Source organism: Rana temporaria, chromosome 4 (genome assembly GCF_905171775.1).
Source record: "Rana temporaria chromosome 4, aRanTem1.1, whole genome shotgun sequence".
NCBI lineage: Eukaryota > Metazoa > Chordata > Amphibia > Anura > Ranidae > Rana > Rana temporaria.
The window spans coordinates 188,121,206-188,142,516 of NC_053492.1; the positions used below are offsets into that span (position 1 = coordinate 188,121,206).

The window sequence follows — 21,311 nt, forward strand, 5'->3', positions numbered from 1 at the left end:
AAAAGGTTCCTATTTTAGACCTGAAATAAATATACTGTGAATATAGTGTAGTGTTTCAGTCAAGGGAAAGGGGTGCTGTGTAATGTAAAGGGGTCCAGTGGTGCAGGGTGCTGTGTAATGTAAAGGGGTCCAGTGATGCAGGGTGCTGTGTAATGTAAAGGGGTCCAGTGATGCAGGGTGCTGTGTAATGTAAAGGGGTCCAGTGATGCAGGGTGCTGTGTAATGTAAAGGGGTTCAGTGGTGAAGGGTGCTGTGTAATGTAAAGGGGTTCAGTGGTGAAGGGTGCTGTGTAATGTAAAGGGGGGCAGTGATGCAGGGTGCTGTGTAATGTAAAGGGGGCCAGTGATGCAGGGTGCTGTGTAATGTAAAGGGGGCCAGTGATGCAGGGTGCTGTGCAATGTAAAGGGGTTCAGAGCTGTGGGGTGCTGTGTAATGTAAAGGGGTCCAGAGTTGTGGGGTGCTGTGTAATGTAAAGGGGTCCAGAGGTGCATTTGTGGAGAGGGGGAACACAGTAGTGACAAAGAGATATTGAAGGATGCAGGGGGCACAGTGGGGTGTTCTTACATTTTAACGTGGGGGGGGGGGTGCTTTTAACCCTCGCTAGCGGTCCAAGAAAGGGTAAAATGCGACTGTGTATCGTCGCTGCCGAATCGCCCCCCTCTGAAAAAATTTCAGCAGATGCCCATGACAACACATTGATTTACTAAGACTGAAGTGCAGAATCTAGTGTAGCTGTGCATGGTAGCCAATCAGCTTCTATCTTTAGCTTGTTCAAAAAGAAAACCTGGAAGCAGATTGGTTTCTATGCAGGACTGCACCAGATTTTGTACTCTCTGGTTTTAGTAAATCAACCCCAGTGTTACTACCACGATGTTGTAGATATAAATTATTTTGTCTGGTTGGTCTCATTAGAATGTAGATTAGTGTTTCTCAAGCTTTTTTCATTTGTGACACCCTTTCAAAGTATGCAACATTTCAAGCACGCCAGTATAAAAAACCAGTCCACCTAGATTAGAAAAAAAGTCCTGATCACTGTTGTTCTACCCAGAGATAATCAATGCCTCCAGCATCTAGATATCTGCACACGTTGCTGGCTCTTTTATGTACCCTACTTTGCGATACATTTGTTATGACAGCATAATTGCCATGTGGAAGAAAACTCTAATTAAATCTATTCTTAAAGTGGTTGTAAACCTACAATAAGGCTTACCTGTAGCTACCCTCAGGGCTGTCTTAATGAGAGTGCACACCTGGGAATTGCCCAGGGGCCCTAGCTGCATAGGGGCCCCTGCACTTTCACCAAAGAAGCTGGTCCTTGAGCCCACGCTGCCTCAAAATTGGGGGGCCCCATGATGACACTGATAGTGATGAATACACAGGGGAGGCAGGCTGGCAGCGGTGCGCCGTGCTGTGCAAAACGATACCTATTATTTCACATCCGGCAGGGAGGGGCAGGGCTGGAGTGCCAGTGATGCTCTGGGGTGTAGAGGGGTCAGAGTTCTGGGGGGATATCTGCTGTGTAGAGGGGTCAAAGTTCTGGGGGGATATCTGGGGTGTAGAGGGGTCAGAGTTCTGGGGGGATATCTGGGGTGTAGAGGGGTCAGAGTTCTGGGAGGATATCTGGGGTGTAGAGGGGTCAGAGTTCTGGGAGGATATTTGGGGTGTAGAGGGGTCAGAGTTCTGGGGGGATATCTGGGGTGTAGATGGGTCGGAGTTCTGGGGGGATATCTGGGGTGTAGAGGAGTTAGAGTGCTGGGAGGATATCTGGGGTGTAGAGGAGTCAGAGTGCTGGGGGGATATTTGGGATGTAGAGGGATCAGAGTGCTGGGGGGGGATATCTGGGGTGTAGAGTGGTCAGAGTTCTGGGGGGATATTTGGGGTGTAGAGGGGTCAGAGTGCTTGGGGGATATATGGGGTGTAGAGGGGTCAGAGTGCTGGGGGAATATATGGGGGGTAGAGGGGTCAGAGTTCTGGGGGGATATATGGGGTGTAGAGGGGTCAGAGTGCTGAGGGGATATCTGGGGTGTAGAGGGGTCAGAGTTCTGGGGGGTTATCTGGGGTGTAGAGGAGTCAGAGTGCTGGGGAGGCATCAATCTAGCAGATATATGTACAGGACGCTTTGTTACTTTATGTATGTAGTATTTTCCCACCGTTTCTTTGCTGTACAGAATGATTGTTCATGTAGTTAATGCGGAGCTCCACCCAAAAGGAGAAGCTCCGCTTGTCTGCCTCCTACCTACTCGATGTCTGTTTACCTGCACTGTCTCTATTGTAGGGGCCCCAGAGCATTACTTTGCCCAGGGGCCCATGATGCTATTAAGACAGCACTGACTATCCCGATATCTCCCAAACCTGTATGGTTTAGGAGATATCCCCTGTCCCCTGCATGTGTGGATGTCATTGTCACACGCTCACTGGAGCAAACTGACGTGCTGTTGCTTCAGTGAGTGTGCTGTTACCGGCGGCTCCCGGGCGCATGCGCTGGAGTGAAGTTATTGCGGCTCCAGCCAATCACAGTGCCAGAGCCGCAATACCCGGAAGCAACCCTCGGGAGCGATGTCACCGGCCAGAGGGGGGTACGAGGACTGATGCGGGGGCTTCGATGTAAGGTAAGTAACTCCTAATGAGCTAGTATGCTATGCATACTAGCTCATTATGTCTTTGTCTTGCAGGGTTTTTTTTTTTCTTTCTAGGGTTTTCAACCACTTTAATAACGTTCCATCCTCCCTCCTCCTACCTATTCTACCTAACCTGTATTAAAAAAGATCTGTATACCTACCTAATTTTAATCTGCTCTTGTCCAGCCATGTGATCCAGCAGCTCTTTGTAAGGGAGCGTTCTACAACTGCTCCCATCCCCAGCCATTGTCGGTGCTCCTTCTTCTCCAGTGCAGCTACCACTCAATGACACAGGGGAATAGTAGCTGCAGGATCATATGAGCAGACCAAAGTGGATTAAAATACCTGTATTACACAGGTATCTGCTCCCTCCTGCCCCCTGAAAGGTGCCAAATGTGACACCAGAGGGGGGGGGGATTCCAAAAAGCGGAAGTTCCATTTTTTGGTGGAACTCTTTTAGCTGGCCATAAACGCTTCTAACCTTGGCCAGTTCAGCAGTGACCGGCTGAGATTTGAGCCATCTATGGGCAGGCTTAATGAACCTAAGTTAATCCATTGATTGATGTGGGTACATTAGCATCTCAGATTTTGGGTGTGCGATTATTGCTAGTGGCTATAGCCACTAGCAATAATAAATGTGTTCTCCCACCAGGGATGGCTCCCCTTACCCCCCCTCACTGTGAGAACAAAATAGCTCAACAAGAGGGATTTCCCCATTAATGCTGACTGTATTGATGGGGAAACAAGCTATTTTCTTTTCTTGCAGGAAAGAAAATCGCACTATCAATGGCCTGCCTTAAGCTTTTCTTCCACTTTAACCCTGCAGTGTGAGTATGGAAAGCCTTTCTTACCTTGATGATTGCTGAATTATGCATGGAATGCCATAACGGCACAGCTTTATTTTAGACCCCTTTCACACTAGGTGCATCCGTTATTTCAAAGCACTACTCATTTTAGCTCAGTTTTACCGCTGCTTAAACTGTGCATTTTCAGCCGCTAACAGGGCGCTTTTAACCCCTGCTAGCTGATGAAGAAGGGGTTAAAGTGAAGATGTTCTGTCATTGAAATCAACGTTTTTGGCCCTGTTCCATTGGATAACTTACAGACCATGGCCACATTCATCCTGCTCAAAGGATGTGATCCATTGCACAAAAGGGAAACCATACAACACAATGCCTCATCTAATCGCAGTTCACAGTGTCTCATCTGAGCGCTGCCTCCGATATGTCAAATCACTGGAAATCATTTATTGCAATTCCTTGCATTTTACCATCTTGTCACATAACCCCCATGGTATCATAATTTTTCCTGCATATCAATCCACTCCTGACATTCTTCATCCCATCAAAAATGATCCTGGGTCCCATATCAGTTTGACTGCCTTGCTAGCTCTTTATCTATATCTAATTTTTATTTTCTTTCTGTGTGGTACATCGAAAGCATTTAGCTTTTACCTTTTTATATTTAAAAAAAAAAAGAAGAAAGTTGACTGATTGCTATGATCATTGCAGAGCGTTAGGCGTTGTTTCTTAGGCTAATGGTAAATCAGGTCCAGGTTATTTTAGTACCAGACAAAGATCTTCATAAAAGTGCCTTTGTGAACTTGGCTACCTTTTCAAACCTTCTTTTTGTCTGACAGGAGCTGTTTGGATACAGAACAGAAAAATGTCGCAGTGTCCTTTGTGTGATTGGTTACATCTTTACACTGGGGTTCCTTAAAGTACTTTTCTACTGGAAGCCTGAACTAGATGTCTGGTGTCACTGTGTGCCCTGTACTTTGGAAGAAGCCAATGTATTCTTACTCAGAAGCACAGTAAGTAAAAAAATCCATAACAACAATTTATTCATTTGTATCTCTGTGGTTTTCAGTCATTTAGGCCGTATCCACAGTACTGGGCCCTCGTGAAGTGTTGTTAGCATCTACTAAATGGACAAAATGCCTTCTAAATGGTTCAAAAGTGCATAATAAAGGCCTTGTTCCCCTGTGAGCTTATTAAGAGTAGGCCACAACTTTTATCAACAATTATTCTGTAGCAGAAATTGTCCTGCAAATTTCTCCTGATCGGACCTCTCTTAGAGTCGGTTCACACTAGGGCGACACGACTTCCAGCGCGACTTTCAGAGACGACTCCGACACGACTTCAGCATGAACCACAGGGCGATCTGGGGCGATTTACAACATGACTTGAAGTCGTCTTCAGGTCAGGAGACTTTCCAGTGGCCAATCAAACAACAATCAGCTCTAGGGGAGGGAGGGGGAGGGAGGGGGAGGGAGGGGGAGGGAGAGGTTTGCCTTAGAAATGTATGTTATCTTCCTGGAAAGTCGCTTCAGTTAAGACAGTGATCAGACTTGGATCAGACTTAGAGGCGACTTCCATTGAAATCAATGGGTACAAATCGCCTACAAGTCGGATTGAAGTAGTACAGGGACTTCTTTTGAAGTCGGAGCGACTCGAGTCGTGTGTATTAACACCGCTCCCATTCACTTGCATTGTTTTTCTCAACAGCGAGACTTGGGACGACTTGAGGCGACTTCAAGTCGGATTCCAAGTCGCCCCAGTGTGAACCGGCTCTTACTCTGCAGAATCCTGAACTGTTGATAAGCATACCTGCTTCAAAATATCTGTGCCCACACTGCAAGGGCTCACTGCTTGTTTAGGTCTAGGGGAGAGTAAAAGCATTTAACTCACTCAATCCTCCACTCCCCTGGCAGATGGCGGTCTCCCATGCACTGGCAGTGGACTAGACTGTCCCTCTGCATCATCCCGTCCAATGCATCCCTGTATTGAGGACATTGAGACCTTAGATTGCTGGAGCATTGAGAAAGAGTAGACTGGCCTAGTTGTCGAGTGGAGGGCCAGAAACATGAATCTGCTCTTTTTTGCCCCCTAGACTAAGTTAATTCCACTGCAAGTTACAGGATTCACACTGAGGCTGATTTAGTGAAGTAATAGAGCACATTCACTTTTGAAATTAATTTTCGATCTGCAAAGTAGATTTTCACTTGATTGAAGTCAACTCAACTTTACCTAATTTCCTAAGTATAAATTACCTTTGCTAGGAGAAAAATAATTGATCTTTTTTTTTCCCCTTGTACATCATTGGGTAGTCTCTGCAAAATGAAATTTCCCTATGTTTCAACTCATTCACTAAGTCAAATTTCCCTTTGCAAGGAAAACAAGTTCCAATTCTTTAGTAAATCAACCATATTACGTAGAACAGTGTGATTGCAGAAATGCGATTCCCTTATCAACCTGAATTAATATTGTTATTAATTTTAATAGAGACTGTATAACATGTATACATTTGTGTTGGCATAATCATTAAATTTAAACCTCTCATTGGACCCTTCAGGAATTATTTTTGAGGACTTCAGCTCTCTGTACTTTCAGGACGCATTCATTTAAAAACACACAAGGATTTAAAAGTGAATGTATATTTTGGTGCCACATGTTTTGATAAAATGCAGGAGTCTGGATTGCAGGCAGATATAAAACAAATTGATGCAGGTCTATATTAAATAATACTGTATTGACACCCCACTAGGCTATTGGTAAATGTACCCATACAGTGCCCCTCTTCACTTCACAGGTCAAATATTTGTTTGGCTTAACCAGTTCAACTATAGAGCAATCGTTTTTCATTTCCGCACACATGTAAATATCTTAATTTTTGTGCAGTTGATTTTGCACAGAGTGGCCCCGATCCTCCTCTTCTGGGGTCCCTCAGCAGCGCTCCTGGCTCCTCCTCCAAGCCGCTCTCCCCCGGGGCACCCATGCAGGCGTGCTCCCATGTCCTGCTGCTGTGTCTATTGACACAGACAGCCGGACTCGGCCCCACCCCCTGGCTCCTGCGTCATTTGATTTGATTGACAGGTTCAGGTAAGTTAAAGGGGGGCTCTGGGGGGTTGCTGCATCACAGGAGGTTTTTCACTTTAATGCATAGAATGCATTAAGGTGAAAAACCTTGAGGGTTTACAACCCCTTTAAGCGTATATACCCATGCGTGGGCTGTGTTTTTGCTACATGGGAGACATGGAACACCTGTGCATCCCATGCAGGGAAAACATGGCCCTCACACAGGTGTACTCTTAAGGACGCCCGTGCGAACAAGGACTTCATTTTATGTGTTCTTTTATGGTGAAAATACCCTGGCGTATCAGTAGATACGCCAGCGTATTTCAACTGTGAATCTGGCCCTGTGTGTCTTAATCATAGATCTCAGCATAATACATAAAATATGGCATTTATATAATATAACACAATGCTTACTATTTAGTACATACCAAAAACATATTATTAATGCATTTTTTACTTATTTATTTTAACTTTAGCTTTTTTTTTGTGTTATGTAAAATGGGGCTTAAGTGAGTTGATTTAAATTTTTTGTCTCATTGCTTTTTGTCTCCTTTGCTGTTTAGATATGCTTTAAGTGTCATAAACCGTTTTTTCATGTTTGTAGAAAAGTGTTGCCAGCTTATCAGAAATAATGAAATCTCTGGTAATATTGGGATGCAATGGGCGGTATTTTCAGACTTCATTTGTAACCTCAGACCCCTTTAGCCTCATTTTACCCAGAATGTACTGATAAAACAGAACAAATGTACTATAAACACAAAGTCCTCTCATTATCTATGAATGTATCTCATGTTCTGTAAGCAGTGTGGGGACTTGTGTGTGAAAGTGTAATATTTTTATTGTAGCCATTTACACTGGATTTCCTAATGTATTAAAGAGTGTTAGCTATCGATGATAGCCGAAAATAGTGTCAGTGGGAATTACATTTTTTTTTACAGATAAAATCTCTTTGTTCTGTAATAGGTATAGCCGGTTCTCCCTTGTGACATGCGGTAGTGTGCTAGGGAGTCAATCACTTTGAATGGTACATCAACGCATTGAAGGAACACACCACAGTGCACCTATCACATTATGTTGGGTTCCCAAAAAAGGGTCAGATGAGGTTTTTCTTGGTGTTCATTGGCAACTGGTTCAAAAAGAATGCATCCAACATGCATTTACGTGCATGCATTACCACACCAAAACTGTGTGAGCCTGGCCTTAATTTTAGAACCCCCGCAAAACAACAAAACAATACAATAAATTATAACTGCTTTCTTTCAGGAAGAGGGGTAGTGGCACTTAATTTAGAAATAAGGGGCCAGATTCAGATAGGAGATACGACAGCGTATCTCCTGATACGCCGTTGTATCTCTAAAGTCGGCCGGTCGTATCTATGCGACTGATTCATAGAATCAGTTACGCATAGATATCCCTAAGATCCGACAGGTGTAAGTGACTTACACCGTCGGATCTTAGGCTGCAATTCCAGGCCGGCCGCTAGGTGGTGCTTCCGTGTCTTTTACGCGTCGAATATGCTAATGAGCATTTACGCCGATTCAGAAACGAACGACCGCCCGGTGCTTTTTTTTTTTTACGTTGTTTGCGTTCGGCTTTTTCCGGCGGAAAGTTACCCCTGCTATAGCAGGGGTAAGTGCGGCGTATCCTATGTTAAGTATGGCCGTCGTTCCCGCACCGAGTTTTGAATTTTTGCGTCGTTTGCGTAAGTAGATTCAGAATACGGCCGGACGCAAGTTACGCTCACGCCGAAACCAATGACGTCCTAGCGACGTCATTTGGAGCAATGCACGCTGGGAAAATTCGCGGACGGCGCATGCGCTGTTCAATCGGCGCGGGGACGCGCCTTATTTAAATAGTAAACTCTCCCTAGCCACGGAATTTTAATTCCGTCGGGGGATTTACGATACGCCGCCGCAAGTTTTGAGGTAAGTGCTTTCTGAATTAAGCACTCGCCTCAAAAACTTGCGGCGGCGGATCGTAAATCAGATAGGTTACGCGGATCTAAAGATCCGCTAACCTATCTGAATCTGGCCCACTAACTCCAGAACTTCATACCTAAGTGTAAGCTGTTGATAGTGGAAGTCTTTTGAAAATGTATCTTTCAAAAAGGTTAGGCTCACTTCTAGCTCTTTCCTGTGTGCCGTGTTTGCATTGGTACAGCAGTCCATTCGCTACGGAGTCCGCCAACTCAGCGGGAGATCTCTCCGCTGAGCCGGCGGATGACAAGTTCCTCTCTGCTCACTGAGTAGGGAGGGGCTTGTGGAGTGCCGCTGTCTACTATAGGGAGATCTGATGAAAACGGACAGCATGTTCGTTTTATCAGATCTCACCCGATCCGATCCGCCATGGACGGATGGGGACGTATCGCCATCTGTCCGATTTTGGCATATCGGATCGGGTCGGATGTCAGCGGACATGTCTCCACTGACATCCGACGCTCCATAGGACTCTATGGAGCTGCCGTTCAGGTCCGCCGACAAAACTGACAGGCAGATCTGAACGGTCTGATCGTGTAAAAGGGGCCTAAAGCTTTGTGTTTTTTTATTGAAATAACAAACATTGTATACTAACCTGCTCTGTGCAATGGTTTTGCGCAGAGCAGCCCCACCCTCCTTTTCTGCAGCCCCCCACTGGAGTCTAAAGCCTTGTACACACGATCAGACTTCCATCGGACATTTTCGAGGATTTTTGTCCAAAGGGCGTTGTCTGTGAACTTGTCCTGCATACACACCGCAGAACATTTTCAGCCAGCATACACCAAACCACGTGGTTTTTCAGCTCTTTACCGCCACCCTTTGGGCAACTTCTGCTATTGTTGTCTGATATTTAGCATTGGTCCAGAGTATGTGTGTTTGTACTTTGGATTTTAGTCCGATGGATTTGTGTACACACGATCAAATGATCCGACGTAACACATTTGTTGTCGGATAATTTGAAAGCATGCACAGCCAACATTTGTTGTCTGAAATTCCGATAACAATTGCTTGATGGAGCATACAGACCATTGGATTATCCGACAAAACATGTCCATCGGACAATTGTTATCGGAATCTTCTCATCTTCAGCAAAGGCCCCAATGGAAAGCTGCTTTGCATGCTCGCTTTCAAGCCACCCTATCTGCGTCTAATTGACACAGCGTGGGAGGCTCACCACTGTTCCAAGTAGGGATGAGCCGAACACCCCCCGAATCGGTTTGCAGCAGAACATGCGAACAGGCAAAAAATTTGTTCGAACACGCGAACACCGTTAAAGTATATTGGACCCGAACATGAAAAATCAAAAGTGCTAATTTTAAAAGTTAATATGCAAGTTATTGTCATAAAAAGGGTTTGGGGACCTGGGTCCTGCCCCAGGGGAAATGTATCAACGCAAAAAAAGTTTTAAAATCAGAAGTTTTTCGGGAGCAGCGATTTTAATAATGCTTAAAGTGAAACAATAAAAGTGAAATATTCTTTTAAATTTCGTACCTGGGGGGTGTCTATATTATGCCTGTAAAGTAGCACATGTTTCCCGTATTTAGAACAGTCCCTGCACAAAATTACATTTCTCAAGGTAAAAAAGTAATTTAACCTGCCTGGCGGTATTCCCGAGTCTGACTCGGGGTTAGATTTTCCTGCTGCGAGCGGTAACCCCGAGTCAGACTCGAGCTTGCCTCGCTAGATCCACAGGCTTGGTTTACTTACCTTGTCCCTGGATCCAGCGATGCCACCACGCTGTGTGAGTGAGCGGGACCTCGCTCGATTCACACAGTGCCTCTGTGTAACGCCGATCTCCGTTCCCTGTGACGTTACGACGCACGGGGACGGAGAACGGCGCCAAATTCAAAAAAGTAAACAAACACTTTACATACAGTATACTGTAATCTTATAGATTACAGTACTGTATGTAAAAAAAACACACCCTCCTTGTCCCTAGTGGTCTGTCCTGTGTCATGCATGTCATTTTATATAATAAAAACGTTTCTTTCTCCCTGCAAACTGTAGATTGTCCATAGCAACCAAAAGTGTCCCTTTATGTCAAAAATGGTTTTAGATCAGCTAAAAAACAGCGATAATAAATTATAATCACTTGCAGAATTGTGCGATAGCGATTTGTGGGGAAATTCGTCATAAAACAAAAAAAAATAATGACAGCGACAATTCTGCAACTGAGCAAATTTCAGTGATTTTGATTTGATTACATTATTGAATAATTTGTATTATAATTATATTATTATTTGTTATAATTATTTATAATTATTTATTATATTATAATTTATAATTTTGTTTTTAAAAAAATGTCATACCCGGGATGCCTATTAGAATCTTGTTTGGTCAGATTTAAGTGAGTTATTTCTAAAAATTACAGACCTACAATATAAAACGCCAAATTTCCTTGCAAATAATGGTACCGCTTTCAGCATGTTTTTTCTGAAAGAATCATACCGCCAGGGAGGTTAAAACTACTCGCGGCTATAATGAATTGTCACGTCCCGGCAAATTCAGATAAAAGTAATTGAAAAAACAGCATGCCCCCCCCCCCCAGTCCATTACCAGCCCGTTTGGGTCCGGTATGATTATTAAGGGGAACCCCATGCCAAAATAAAAAAAAAATTTTGTGGGGTTCCCCCCAAAAATCCATAACAGACCCTTATCCGAGCACGCAACCTGGCAGGCTGCAGGAAAAGAGGGGGGACGAGAGAGCGCCCCCCCATGTGAATTGGTAACGGGTTACATTGTACCCCTACCATCTCACAAAAATAGTGTCAAAAGTGTTAAAAACCACAGTAGACAGCTTGGGACTTTATTAAATTAAAAAGAAAAAAACAAATTCCAGCGATGTAATCCATTCTCGAGTAAGTATACAGAGAAAAAAAAACGCTGACTCGATCCTGCCTCCATGGCAGGCACCTGCCGTATAACACTCTTCCACCGTGACAGCCCTTATATAGCTGAGGGCGTGGCCACCCATCACGTGTGCAGGTGATCTCAACCCCCCTCTGATGCAACAGGGAAATGCTGGGGTTACCCAGTGAGATATATACGGCTGACCCCGTCCCCCTCTGACGCAACGGGAAACCCGCGTTGCGTCAGAGGGGGCGGGGTCACCTGTACATGTCACTGGGTAACCCCAGCAATGGGGGATAATTCCACTCACTGATATAAACAATTAGGCACTATTCCTCCCACTAATGCAAATGAAGGGGCACTATTCCTCCCACTGACACTAACAATGGGGGATTATTCCACTCACTGATATAAACAATTAGGCACTATTCCTCCCACTAATTCTAATGATGGGGCACTATTCCTCCCACTGATAGTACTGATGGGACACGATTCCTCCCACTGATACTACTGATGGGGCTCTATTCCTCCTTCTACTGATTACAGGCACTAGGGATGCACTGATACAATTTCCTTAATAAAAAAGGATGAGTACCGTTACTTTTTCTCAAGTACTTGTGGATACCAAATACTGATACTTATATTTAGTGTTGTGATCGTTTTTCTAGGACTCGTGCATGAAAACTGATGGGAAAACTGCACAGATTTCACTTTTAGAGACATCAGTTTCACATCAGTTTTCTGTTTGTTTCAGTGAATTTTAACAGACTGTTCACTTATGAGCGGGCTGGCTGCACCTGAGCCGATGAACAAAATCTCACGGGCCAGGCTTTGAAATTGCACTGCAAACCGGCCAGCACATATCATTTGCACAAGAACAAATACTCTTGCAAATGCTTAGTATCGGCACCGGTATTGGTGCAATGCTAACAGGCACTATGTAATTATTTTACTCCCACTGACACTGCCCCTAAAGTCTGAAGGACAGTAAATCAGCCTTTTGTTTAGAAAGTTTGGAGACCTCAGTTTACAGTATCCTAGTTCTTGTGTAAAGTATCAGCCTGTACTCTTTTAGGTAGCTTCAGGTAGAGTTAGGCCGACTTATCAGTAGATAAGTCGACCTAACTCAGAATCTACGCTGACTTATGTTTAACCACTTGACAACTGGGCACTTAAACACCCTTAATAACCAGACCAATTTTCAGCTTTCGGTGCTCTCACATTTTGAATGACAATAACTCAGTCATACAACACTGTAGCCAAATGAAATTTTTGTCCTTTTTTTCCCACAAATAGAGCTTTCTTTTGGTGGTATTTGATCACCTCTGCGGTTTTTATTTTTTTCGCTATAAATGAAAAAAGAACGAAAATTTTGTAAAAAAAATGAATTTTTCTTCATTTCTATTATAAAATTTTGCAAAAAATGAATTTTTCTTCATAAATTTGGCCTAAAATGTATACTGCTACATATCTTTGGTTAAAAAAAAAAAATTTGGATATTATTTAGTCTGGGTGAAAGTTATAAGGTCTACAAGCTATGGTACCAATTACTGAAAATTGATCAATTTGATCACATCTGATGTACTGACAGCCTCTCTCATTTCTTGAGACCCTAACATGCCAGAAAAGTACAAATACCCCCTAAATGACCCCTTTTTGGAAAGAAGACATTCCAAGGTATTTAGAAAGAGGCATGGTGAGTTTTTTGAAGTTGTCATTTTTTCCCACAATTCTTTGCAAAATCAAGGTTTTTTTTATTTTTATTTTTTTTCCACAAAAGTTTCATATTAGCAGGTTATTTCTCACACACAGCATATGCATACCACAAATTACACCCCAAAACACATTCTGCTATTCCTCCCGAGTATGGCGATACCACATGTGTGAGACTTTTATACAGCGTGGCCACATACAGAGGCCCAACATGCAGGGAGCACCATCAGGCGTTCTGGAGCACCCAGACCAGTTCTGACATTTCTCTCCTACATGTAAAAATCATCATTTATTTGTTAGAAAATTACATAGAACCCCAAAACATTATATATGCTTTTTTAGCAAAGACCCTAGAGAATACAATGGCGGTCGTTTCAACTTTTTATCGCGCATGGTATTTGCACAGCAATTTTTCGAACGCATTTTTTTGGGAAATAAAACAGTTTTGTGCTTTTTAAAAAAAAAAACATTAAAGTTAGCCCAATGTTTTTGCATAATATGAAAGATGAAGTTACGCCGAGTAAATAGATACCCAACATGTCACCCTTCAATATTGCACACGCTTGTGGAATGGCGCCAAACTTCGCTACTTAAAAATCCCCATAGGTGACGTTTTAAATGTTTTTACTGGTTACATGTTTTTAGTTACAGAGGAGGTCTGGGGCCAAAATGATTTCTCTCGCTCTAACGTTCGCAGCGATACCCCACATGTGTGGTTTGAACACCGTTTTCATATGTGGGCGGGACTTACGTACACATTCGCTTCTGTATACGAGCACGCGGGAACAGGGGCGCTTTAAATATTTATTTTTTATTTTTATTGTTCATTTTACTTTATTTATTTTAGTTTGACACGTTTTTCCCCAAAAATAAATGTTTTGATCACTTTTATTCCAATTACAAGGAATGGAAACATCCCTTGTAATAGGAATATAGCATGACAGGTCCTCTTTACAGTGAGATGTGGGGTCAATAAGACCCCACATCTCACCTCTAGGCTGGGAAGCCTGAAAAAAAACAAGAAAAAAAACGATCCTGGCTTCGATCGCAGCGGTGAGTCAGAAGAAGCACCGGAGGGCGAAGGGAGTGGGGACGTCCCTTTTTGCCTCCCGTAAGAACGATCAAGAGGCGGAACAGCCGCCATGATTGTTCTTATGGTGTAGAGAATCGCCGGCTGAAAAAAATGATATCTGAATGATGCCTGTAGCTGCAGGCATCATTTAGATATCCCTGCACAAAGTCAAGGACCTCATATGACGTGGGCGGGAAGTGGTTAAAACGCATTTTTTTCCCCAGAGTATTTTCTGGGTATTGCAGAGTATTGGCCGGGGTATTGCAAAGTATTGGTGCGGGGGTATTGCAGAGTATTGGTGCGGGGGTATTGCAGAGTATTGGTGCGGGGGTATTGCAGAGTATTGGTGCGGGGGTATTGCAGAGTATTGGTGTGGGGGTATTGCAGAGTATTGGTGCGGGGGTATTGCAGAGTATTGTGTGGGGGGTATTGCAGAGTATTGTGTGGGGGGTATTGCAGAGTATTGTGTGGGGGGTATTGCAGAGTATTGTGTGGGGGGTATTGCAGAGTATTGTGTGGGGGTATTGCAGAGTATTGTGTGGGGGGTATTGCAGAGTATTGTGTGGGGGGTATTGCAGAGTATTTTGCGGGGGGTATTGCAGAGTATTGTGCGGGGGGTATTGCAGAGTATTGTGCGGGGGGTATTGCAGAGTATTGTGCGGGGGGTATTGCAGAGTATTGTGCGGGGGTACTGCAGAGTATTGTGCGGGGGTACTGCAGAGTATTGCGCAAGGGGTACTGCAGAGTATTGCGCAGGGGGTACTGCAGAGAATTTTTGCGCGGGGGGTACTGCAGAGTATTGCGCGGGGGTACTGCAGAGTATTGCGCGGGGGTACTGCAGAGTATTGTGCGGGGGTACTGCAGAGTATTGCGCAAGGGGTACTGCAGAGTATTGCGCAGGGGGTACTGCAGAGAATTTTTGCGCGGGGGTACTGCAGAGTATTGCGCGGGGGTACTGCAGAGTATTGCGCGGGGGTACTGCAGAGTATTGCGCGGGGGTATTGCAGAGTATTGTGCGGGGGTATTGCAGAGTATTGCGCGGGGGTATTGCAGAGTATTGTGCAAGGAGTACTGCAGAGTATTGCGCGGGGGTATTGCAGAGTATTGCGCGGGGGTATTGCAGAGTATTGCGCGGGGGTATTGCAGTGTATTGCAGAGTATTGAGCGGGGGTATTGCAGAGTATTGCGCGGGGGTATTGCAGAGTATTGCGCGGGGGTATTGCAGAGTATTGCGCGGGGGTATTGCAGAATATTGCGCGGGGGTTTTGCAGAGTATTGCGCGGGGGTTTTGCAGAGTATTGCGCGGGGGTTTTGCAGAGTATTGCGCGGGGGTTTTGCAGAGTATTGCGCGGGGGTTTTGCAGAGTATTGCGCGGGGGTTTTGCAGAGTATTGCGCAGGGGGTATTGCAGAGTAATTGCGCAGGGAAGGCAGAGCATTGCAGAGTATTGCGCAGGGAAGGCAGAGAATTGCAGGGGTTAATGCAGGGATGGCTGAGCAGGGATGGATGGATCTGTGACTGCAATAGTCACAGATCCATCCCACACTGCTGCTGCCATCCGCGGTCTCCTCTCACACTGTACCGATCGGTACAGCGAGAGGAGGGAGGAACCGGCGTCATCAAATGACGCCGGTTTGTTTACCTGTGATCGCGCCGTCATTGGACGGCGCGATCACATGGTAAAAGACCGCTGTTGTCGGTCAGTTACCGAGATCTGTGTAGCGCCGGGTCTCACGGCCGCCGCAGTCGATTTACGCCGTTTCTGTAAGGCATTAGCAGGCCTAAAGTTATTCCATCTATTAGGTGGAATAACAATGTTAAAGTATGGCCGCCGTTCCCGCCGCGAGATTCGATTTTTTTACGTCATTTGCATAAGTCGTCCGTGAATCGGGATTTACGTTGTTTACGTCCACGTCAAAATCAATAGGCCCGTGCGGCGTACGTAGCCGCAATGCACACTGGGAAATGTAGGCGCCCGGCGCATGCGCAGTTGAAAAAAAACCGTAAAAAACGTGAGGTCAAGCCTCATTACCATCAAACACGCCCCCACCAAGACATTTGAATTTGGCGCCCTTACGCCCACCCGCTTTAGGCTACGCCGCTGTATATTAGCAGGCAAGTACATTGAGAATCATGTACTTGCCTAGGTAACTTACGGCGGCGTAGCCTAAACAGGCTAAGCTACGCCGCCGCAAGTTTAGTTACTTCTCTCTGAATATACCTATTTGTCGCTGATGAATTCAGACTTATCCTTGCTGTTAAAAATTGTCCTGCTGCTGGATAATTTTACAAAACTGGGTCATTTGGGGTCTCTACATTTTGGTCAATTCGTCCTCATTAAAATGCCCTGCTGCTGTTCAGTTTTACATCGCTGTATCATCTGTGATCTCTTCATTGCTGTATCATCAGGGGCAGTCAGAGCAAACTACTAACCAATTTCTATCTGCCATTAAAACCTGGCCTATTGCCATTTGATAAAACATGGTAATATGCGGCAGGTGGGCTTTAACCCCTTTGCGTCTAAGGGTGAAACAAATCTTAATGCCTGAGGCCCCGTACACACGGCCGAGGAACTCGACGTGCCAAACACATCGAGTTCCTCGGCCAGTTCAGCCCTGAAGCCGCCGAGGACCTCGGCGGGCCGAGTTCTCCCATAGAACAACGAGGAAATAGAGAACATGTTCTCTATTTCCTCGCCGAGGTCCTCGTCGGCTTCCTCGGCCGAAAGTGTACACACGACCAGTTTCCTCGGCAGAATTCAGCCAGAAACTCGGTCGGAAGCTGAATTCTGCCGAGGAAACTGGTCGTGTGTACGGGGCCTAAGCCTAAGCTGAAAATGTGGAATAGACTCCCTCAAGAACTAGTTCCGGCCAGCTTAGTAGATTGTTTAAAAAAAATCTGAGTGAATTTATAAATGCACAAGCAAATATTACTGGATATTTTTTTCCCTAGTGGAGCAAATTAGATCATGCTTTATTGTTTTTTTTGTTGCCTTCCTCTGGATCAAATGTGGGTATATAATTGTGTATAAGGAGGTTTTTTATTTGTTAGTTTTTTTTCCTATTGGTTGACATGGATGGACTTGTGTCTTTTTTCAACCTAATTATGCAACTATATTTGTAAAAAGATCTCAAAACCTTTTTATTAAAGGAAATCACAGCTCACACTTTCATTTTTTAACATGAGCATTGTAATGACAAAAATTACAATAGTTATTACTGACAATCCAATATAAGCTTACTGTCCTAGATTCTGAGTTAGGTCGGCTTATCTACTGATAAGCCGGCCTAACTCTTTCTGAATCTACCTATAAGTTCACAAACTTTAAGATCGTTTTAGACTAATATGAGTATGTTAGAAATAATTAAAATACAATGTGGTAATGAATATATGATTTTACATTTTGAACATAGACATGCTTTAATAAATTACTATACAGCCAATGTGAAATGTGTTTAGGGCATTCTTACTACAGAAGAACTAACAAATAGTATGGAATGTTTTTTTACCAGGATGAATTTAAGAAATACACAAAGAAAAAAGTGACATGGATACATGGATCAGATGTGTCCCATACTATATCTCAGCCTGATGATACATCACAAGAGAACTCCAAACTGAATACATTATTATGGAAGCCTGAGCAGAAGGTGAGCAACTAAACACCACTTGTAGGCCTCATAAACACTGGTTTCTTGTAAACACTATTTATCCTAACGGGGAAATCTGCGTTTTAAAACAGTTTAGGTAAGTTTAGCAGAGTTTAACAGAATTTGGAGTTTGGGAGTACATATATTTCATTGACCAGAACTTTTATTTATTATGGCCATTGAAATAAATAAATGCAGAAGTGCTAAATGTGCCCAGAGTTTATGCTCATTTATGAGTGTTTTTGCGTATTTACCAGTGTTCAGCGTTTTTTGTGGTGAAAATTCCCACTGCTATTTTAGGGCATTCAGAAAACAGCCTATAAACGCCTCTGCTGATCAACCACTAAAAACGTCCATGTGTGCATGGACACATAGGATAACATAGAGTGAAGCTTATGGGCAGAAAAAAATAATCCCCACTTGTGTACTCATGGTAAAAACATTTGCAATACATTTACTATAAGCAAATAAACCAATTTTGCAATAAATAATTAAAAAAACTCATTGTGTGAAATGATGTGAAATAAAGTGTGGATAAGTGAGAAGGCTGGCCATTGGCTAGCCTGGGTTTGTGGGAGGAGCGTGGGGCTTCTTAGTCTCCCCCTCTTCTCCGAGCACTCGTCTGCGTCATTTCTGGTCAGAGGTGCTGTCGACGTCATTTGCGGTTGTCAGGTGTCTTGTGGTAGTGGATGTGTGCAGGCAGCATGTCTTTCGGTGCCGGAGTTACAGTGGGTCTGTTTGCTTTACTGTCGGCCGCTCAGCGGGGATCGTTTGCACGGCTGACACGCTTCTTATTCCCCACTACAGGGCCAGCTTTACGGCAGCTTCGGGCGTTCTGTCAGTGGATCGGCTCGATCGTCTCAGGGCATTTTTTCTGTGGCAGCACTCACAGTGGTCGGTGCAGGTGGTCAGGGTTGCTGCATAATCGCTCAGGTAGGTACTGGTCTGTGGTTAGGTGTAGGGAGGGGGCTCTACACCCTTGGTCATGTCGCTACATCACTGTGCCTAGTTGTTCTGCTGCAGGGGTCACGGGTCTTAGGCACTAGGACCCTTACGAGCAGTGTCACATTCTTGCTGAGCTTTGTAGTCCCGTTGGCTAGTGACTTCGCGTGGCGTTGCTCTGGCATTTCCTCAGCTGTGTGGCCACGTCTAGCCCCGCACCTGGGCGGCCTCTCATCCTTCTGGAGGCCCGCATTTCAGGGGGGCAGGAGTTCTGGGTCAGGTGGCCGGGGGTTTGTGTTTTTTCCCCTTCTGGGTCTGCGGTACGTTATTGCAGGTCTTAGTCACATGGCACGGGGTGGGCTGGGCCCACTTGGGCCGGTCCTAGGTCACGTCCTTCCTGGGGGGGCTCAGGGGCATGGGGTCCAGGCCCAGGAAACGCCACAGGTCAGCTCTTGGCCGCATTCTACCACTCCACAGTCGCAAGTTCTTAGGCCTTGTACACACGGTCGGACCAAACCGATGTGACTGGTCCATCGGACCGTTTTTATCGGTTCACCGCTGAAGTGGCCTGATGGTCTGATGTGTGTACACACCATCAGTTCAAAATCCGATCGGGTCAGAACGCGGTGACGTAAAACACACGATGTGCTGAAAAAAACAAAGTTCAATGCTTCCAAGCATGCGTCGACTTGATTCTGAGCATGCGCGGGTTTTGAACCGATGCTTTTCTGTACTAACTATCGGTTTGGACCGATCGGGCAGCGGTCCATCGGTTCGGTTTTGAAGCATGTTTTAACATTTTGGACCGAAGGAAAACAAACCGATGGGCTATACACGCGGTCGGTTTGGATCGATGAAACTGAACCTCGGTCCATTCTCATCGGTTTTGTCCGACCGTGTGTACGGGGCCTTAGGGTTGCTTCCATCGCAGAGTCACAATTCATTCTCCCACCACAGAGCACGTTCACTCTGGTCGGGTGGTGGTATCCAGTCGGTAGTTGTCGTTTTTATGTATTTGTCATGGTGTTTTCACAGGTGGATTTCGCTGTATCAGCAGCAGCAAGGAGTGTCTGTCTTCGTTTTCATTTCAGGGGTTTTAGTTAGGGACTTACATACCAGGATCTGTCACGTCTTTAGATCCGTACGGGCTGAGGTTTCGTTTTTAATTGGTTGTGGTTGCAATCGTCTGTACATTTATACGACATACGTCGCACGACACTTAAATGCCTATTTTTTGCCTACCACGGTCTGTAGGTACTAAGCCCTGAGTGTTTGTTTTTAATTACCTGTGCAGCGCCACAGGTTGCTCGGGCTCGCGCTACACTCACGCAGGTGGTCATGGTCATTCGTTTTTCTCATGCGCTATGTTCATGCGTTAGCAGCACCACACACTAGGTTTTTGGGGTGTTTTAGGTCGTCGGGTTGTTCAAACTCCTCTTTCCTACCCAATCCCAACCGCAGCCCTCCACCAGTGCTGAGCATGCATCCCTGCTCACCTCACTGACTCAGATACACACTGTTTTAAAGGGGTTGTAAAGGAAAAAAATGTTTTTCAGAATAAGCATCCTTTACCTGCAGACATTCCTCTTTTCACTTCCTCATTGTTCGTTTTTGCTCAGAAGTTGCTCTATTTCTTCTCTGTTCTGTTCACTTCCTGCTTGTCTGATTGTTACTCACCATCACGAAGGGAGGCTTTACTGCGGCGGTCAGTGACGTGCTCGCCCCCTCCTGGGAACTACATCTGTGCGGCAATGTAGTTCTTACATGAACGAGGGCCGCAAACCAGGAAGTGAATGAGAGAACAAACTAGAACGCCGGAGGTGATATAGATGAAGGAATTTAATAGGTATTTACTAGTTTTTTAACAGAATCATTACACTATTCTGTCTGTCTACCTTGCAGACATTAATTTTAGGCAAAACATTTTTTTCCTTTACAACTCCTTTAAATACCCTCTGATCTTCGGTTCAACTATTACAGAATGGATGCGTTGGAGGCCCGGCCGGCCAGTGTGGTGGTTCTGGCAGCTCCCTCGGGTCCTGGGCTATCGGGAATCCCTGCAGCCGTTACCGGTGGGCCTTTACCTCTGGCGGTTCCTTCTGTTTCTGGCATGGTTCCATCCGTTTCTCCTGCTCATTTCATCCCGGCTAATCTTAAAAACGATATCCTGGAAGGGAAGCACGTCAATCTGGCCTCTCTCCTCATTGCGTCACAGGACATGGTAGAGAATAAGGCATATGCTTGCGGGGAGGTCTCGGTGGTCCTCAGGTCCGGCGATCCCAGACTGAACCGAAAGCTCAGCATTGCCGAGTTTGTCCTTGCCTTCGGGATTTTCAGGGATGTTATTTGTGGGGTTAGTCCCACCAGGAGGGAGGAGTTAAACCTCTATCTGCACAAAGTTGTGGATTTAGCCCACAAGTATGGCGGTAGCGCTTTCTACGATTACCACAGGTCCTTTTTGTCTAAAGTCGCTGCCATGTGGGCGCAGTTCCAGGTGGTCACATGCAGGAGTGTCATTGATACCAAATTATTCTGCAGGCATTTCGCTAGTCAGAAATCTCCTACATGTGCCACCTGTCAATCTGCTGCCCACACCGCCAACTGGTGTCCTAATGTAGATTATCTGGGGGCGGT

General features: G+C 45.0%; 1 protein-coding gene across 2 annotated transcripts in view; it reads left to right on the plus strand.

Moving 5' to 3' along the window:
- The window catches only part of LOC120936834 (probable cation-transporting ATPase 13A5), a 157,882-nt gene that overhangs the window by 5,953 nt on the left and 130,618 nt on the right, over window positions 1–21,311 (plus strand). Inside the window, exons 2-4 of one of the 2 annotated variants that reach the window (XM_040349539.1) lie at window positions 4,258–4,431; window positions 17,598–17,735; window positions 18,543–18,668. In XM_040349539.1, coding sequence (XP_040205473.1) covers window positions 4,258–4,431; window positions 17,598–17,735; window positions 18,543–18,668 — 438 coding nt within the window. The remainder of the gene's footprint in view (window positions 1–4,257; window positions 4,432–17,597; window positions 17,736–18,542; window positions 18,669–21,311) is intronic. The other variant, XM_040349540.1, reaches the window with a different exon arrangement.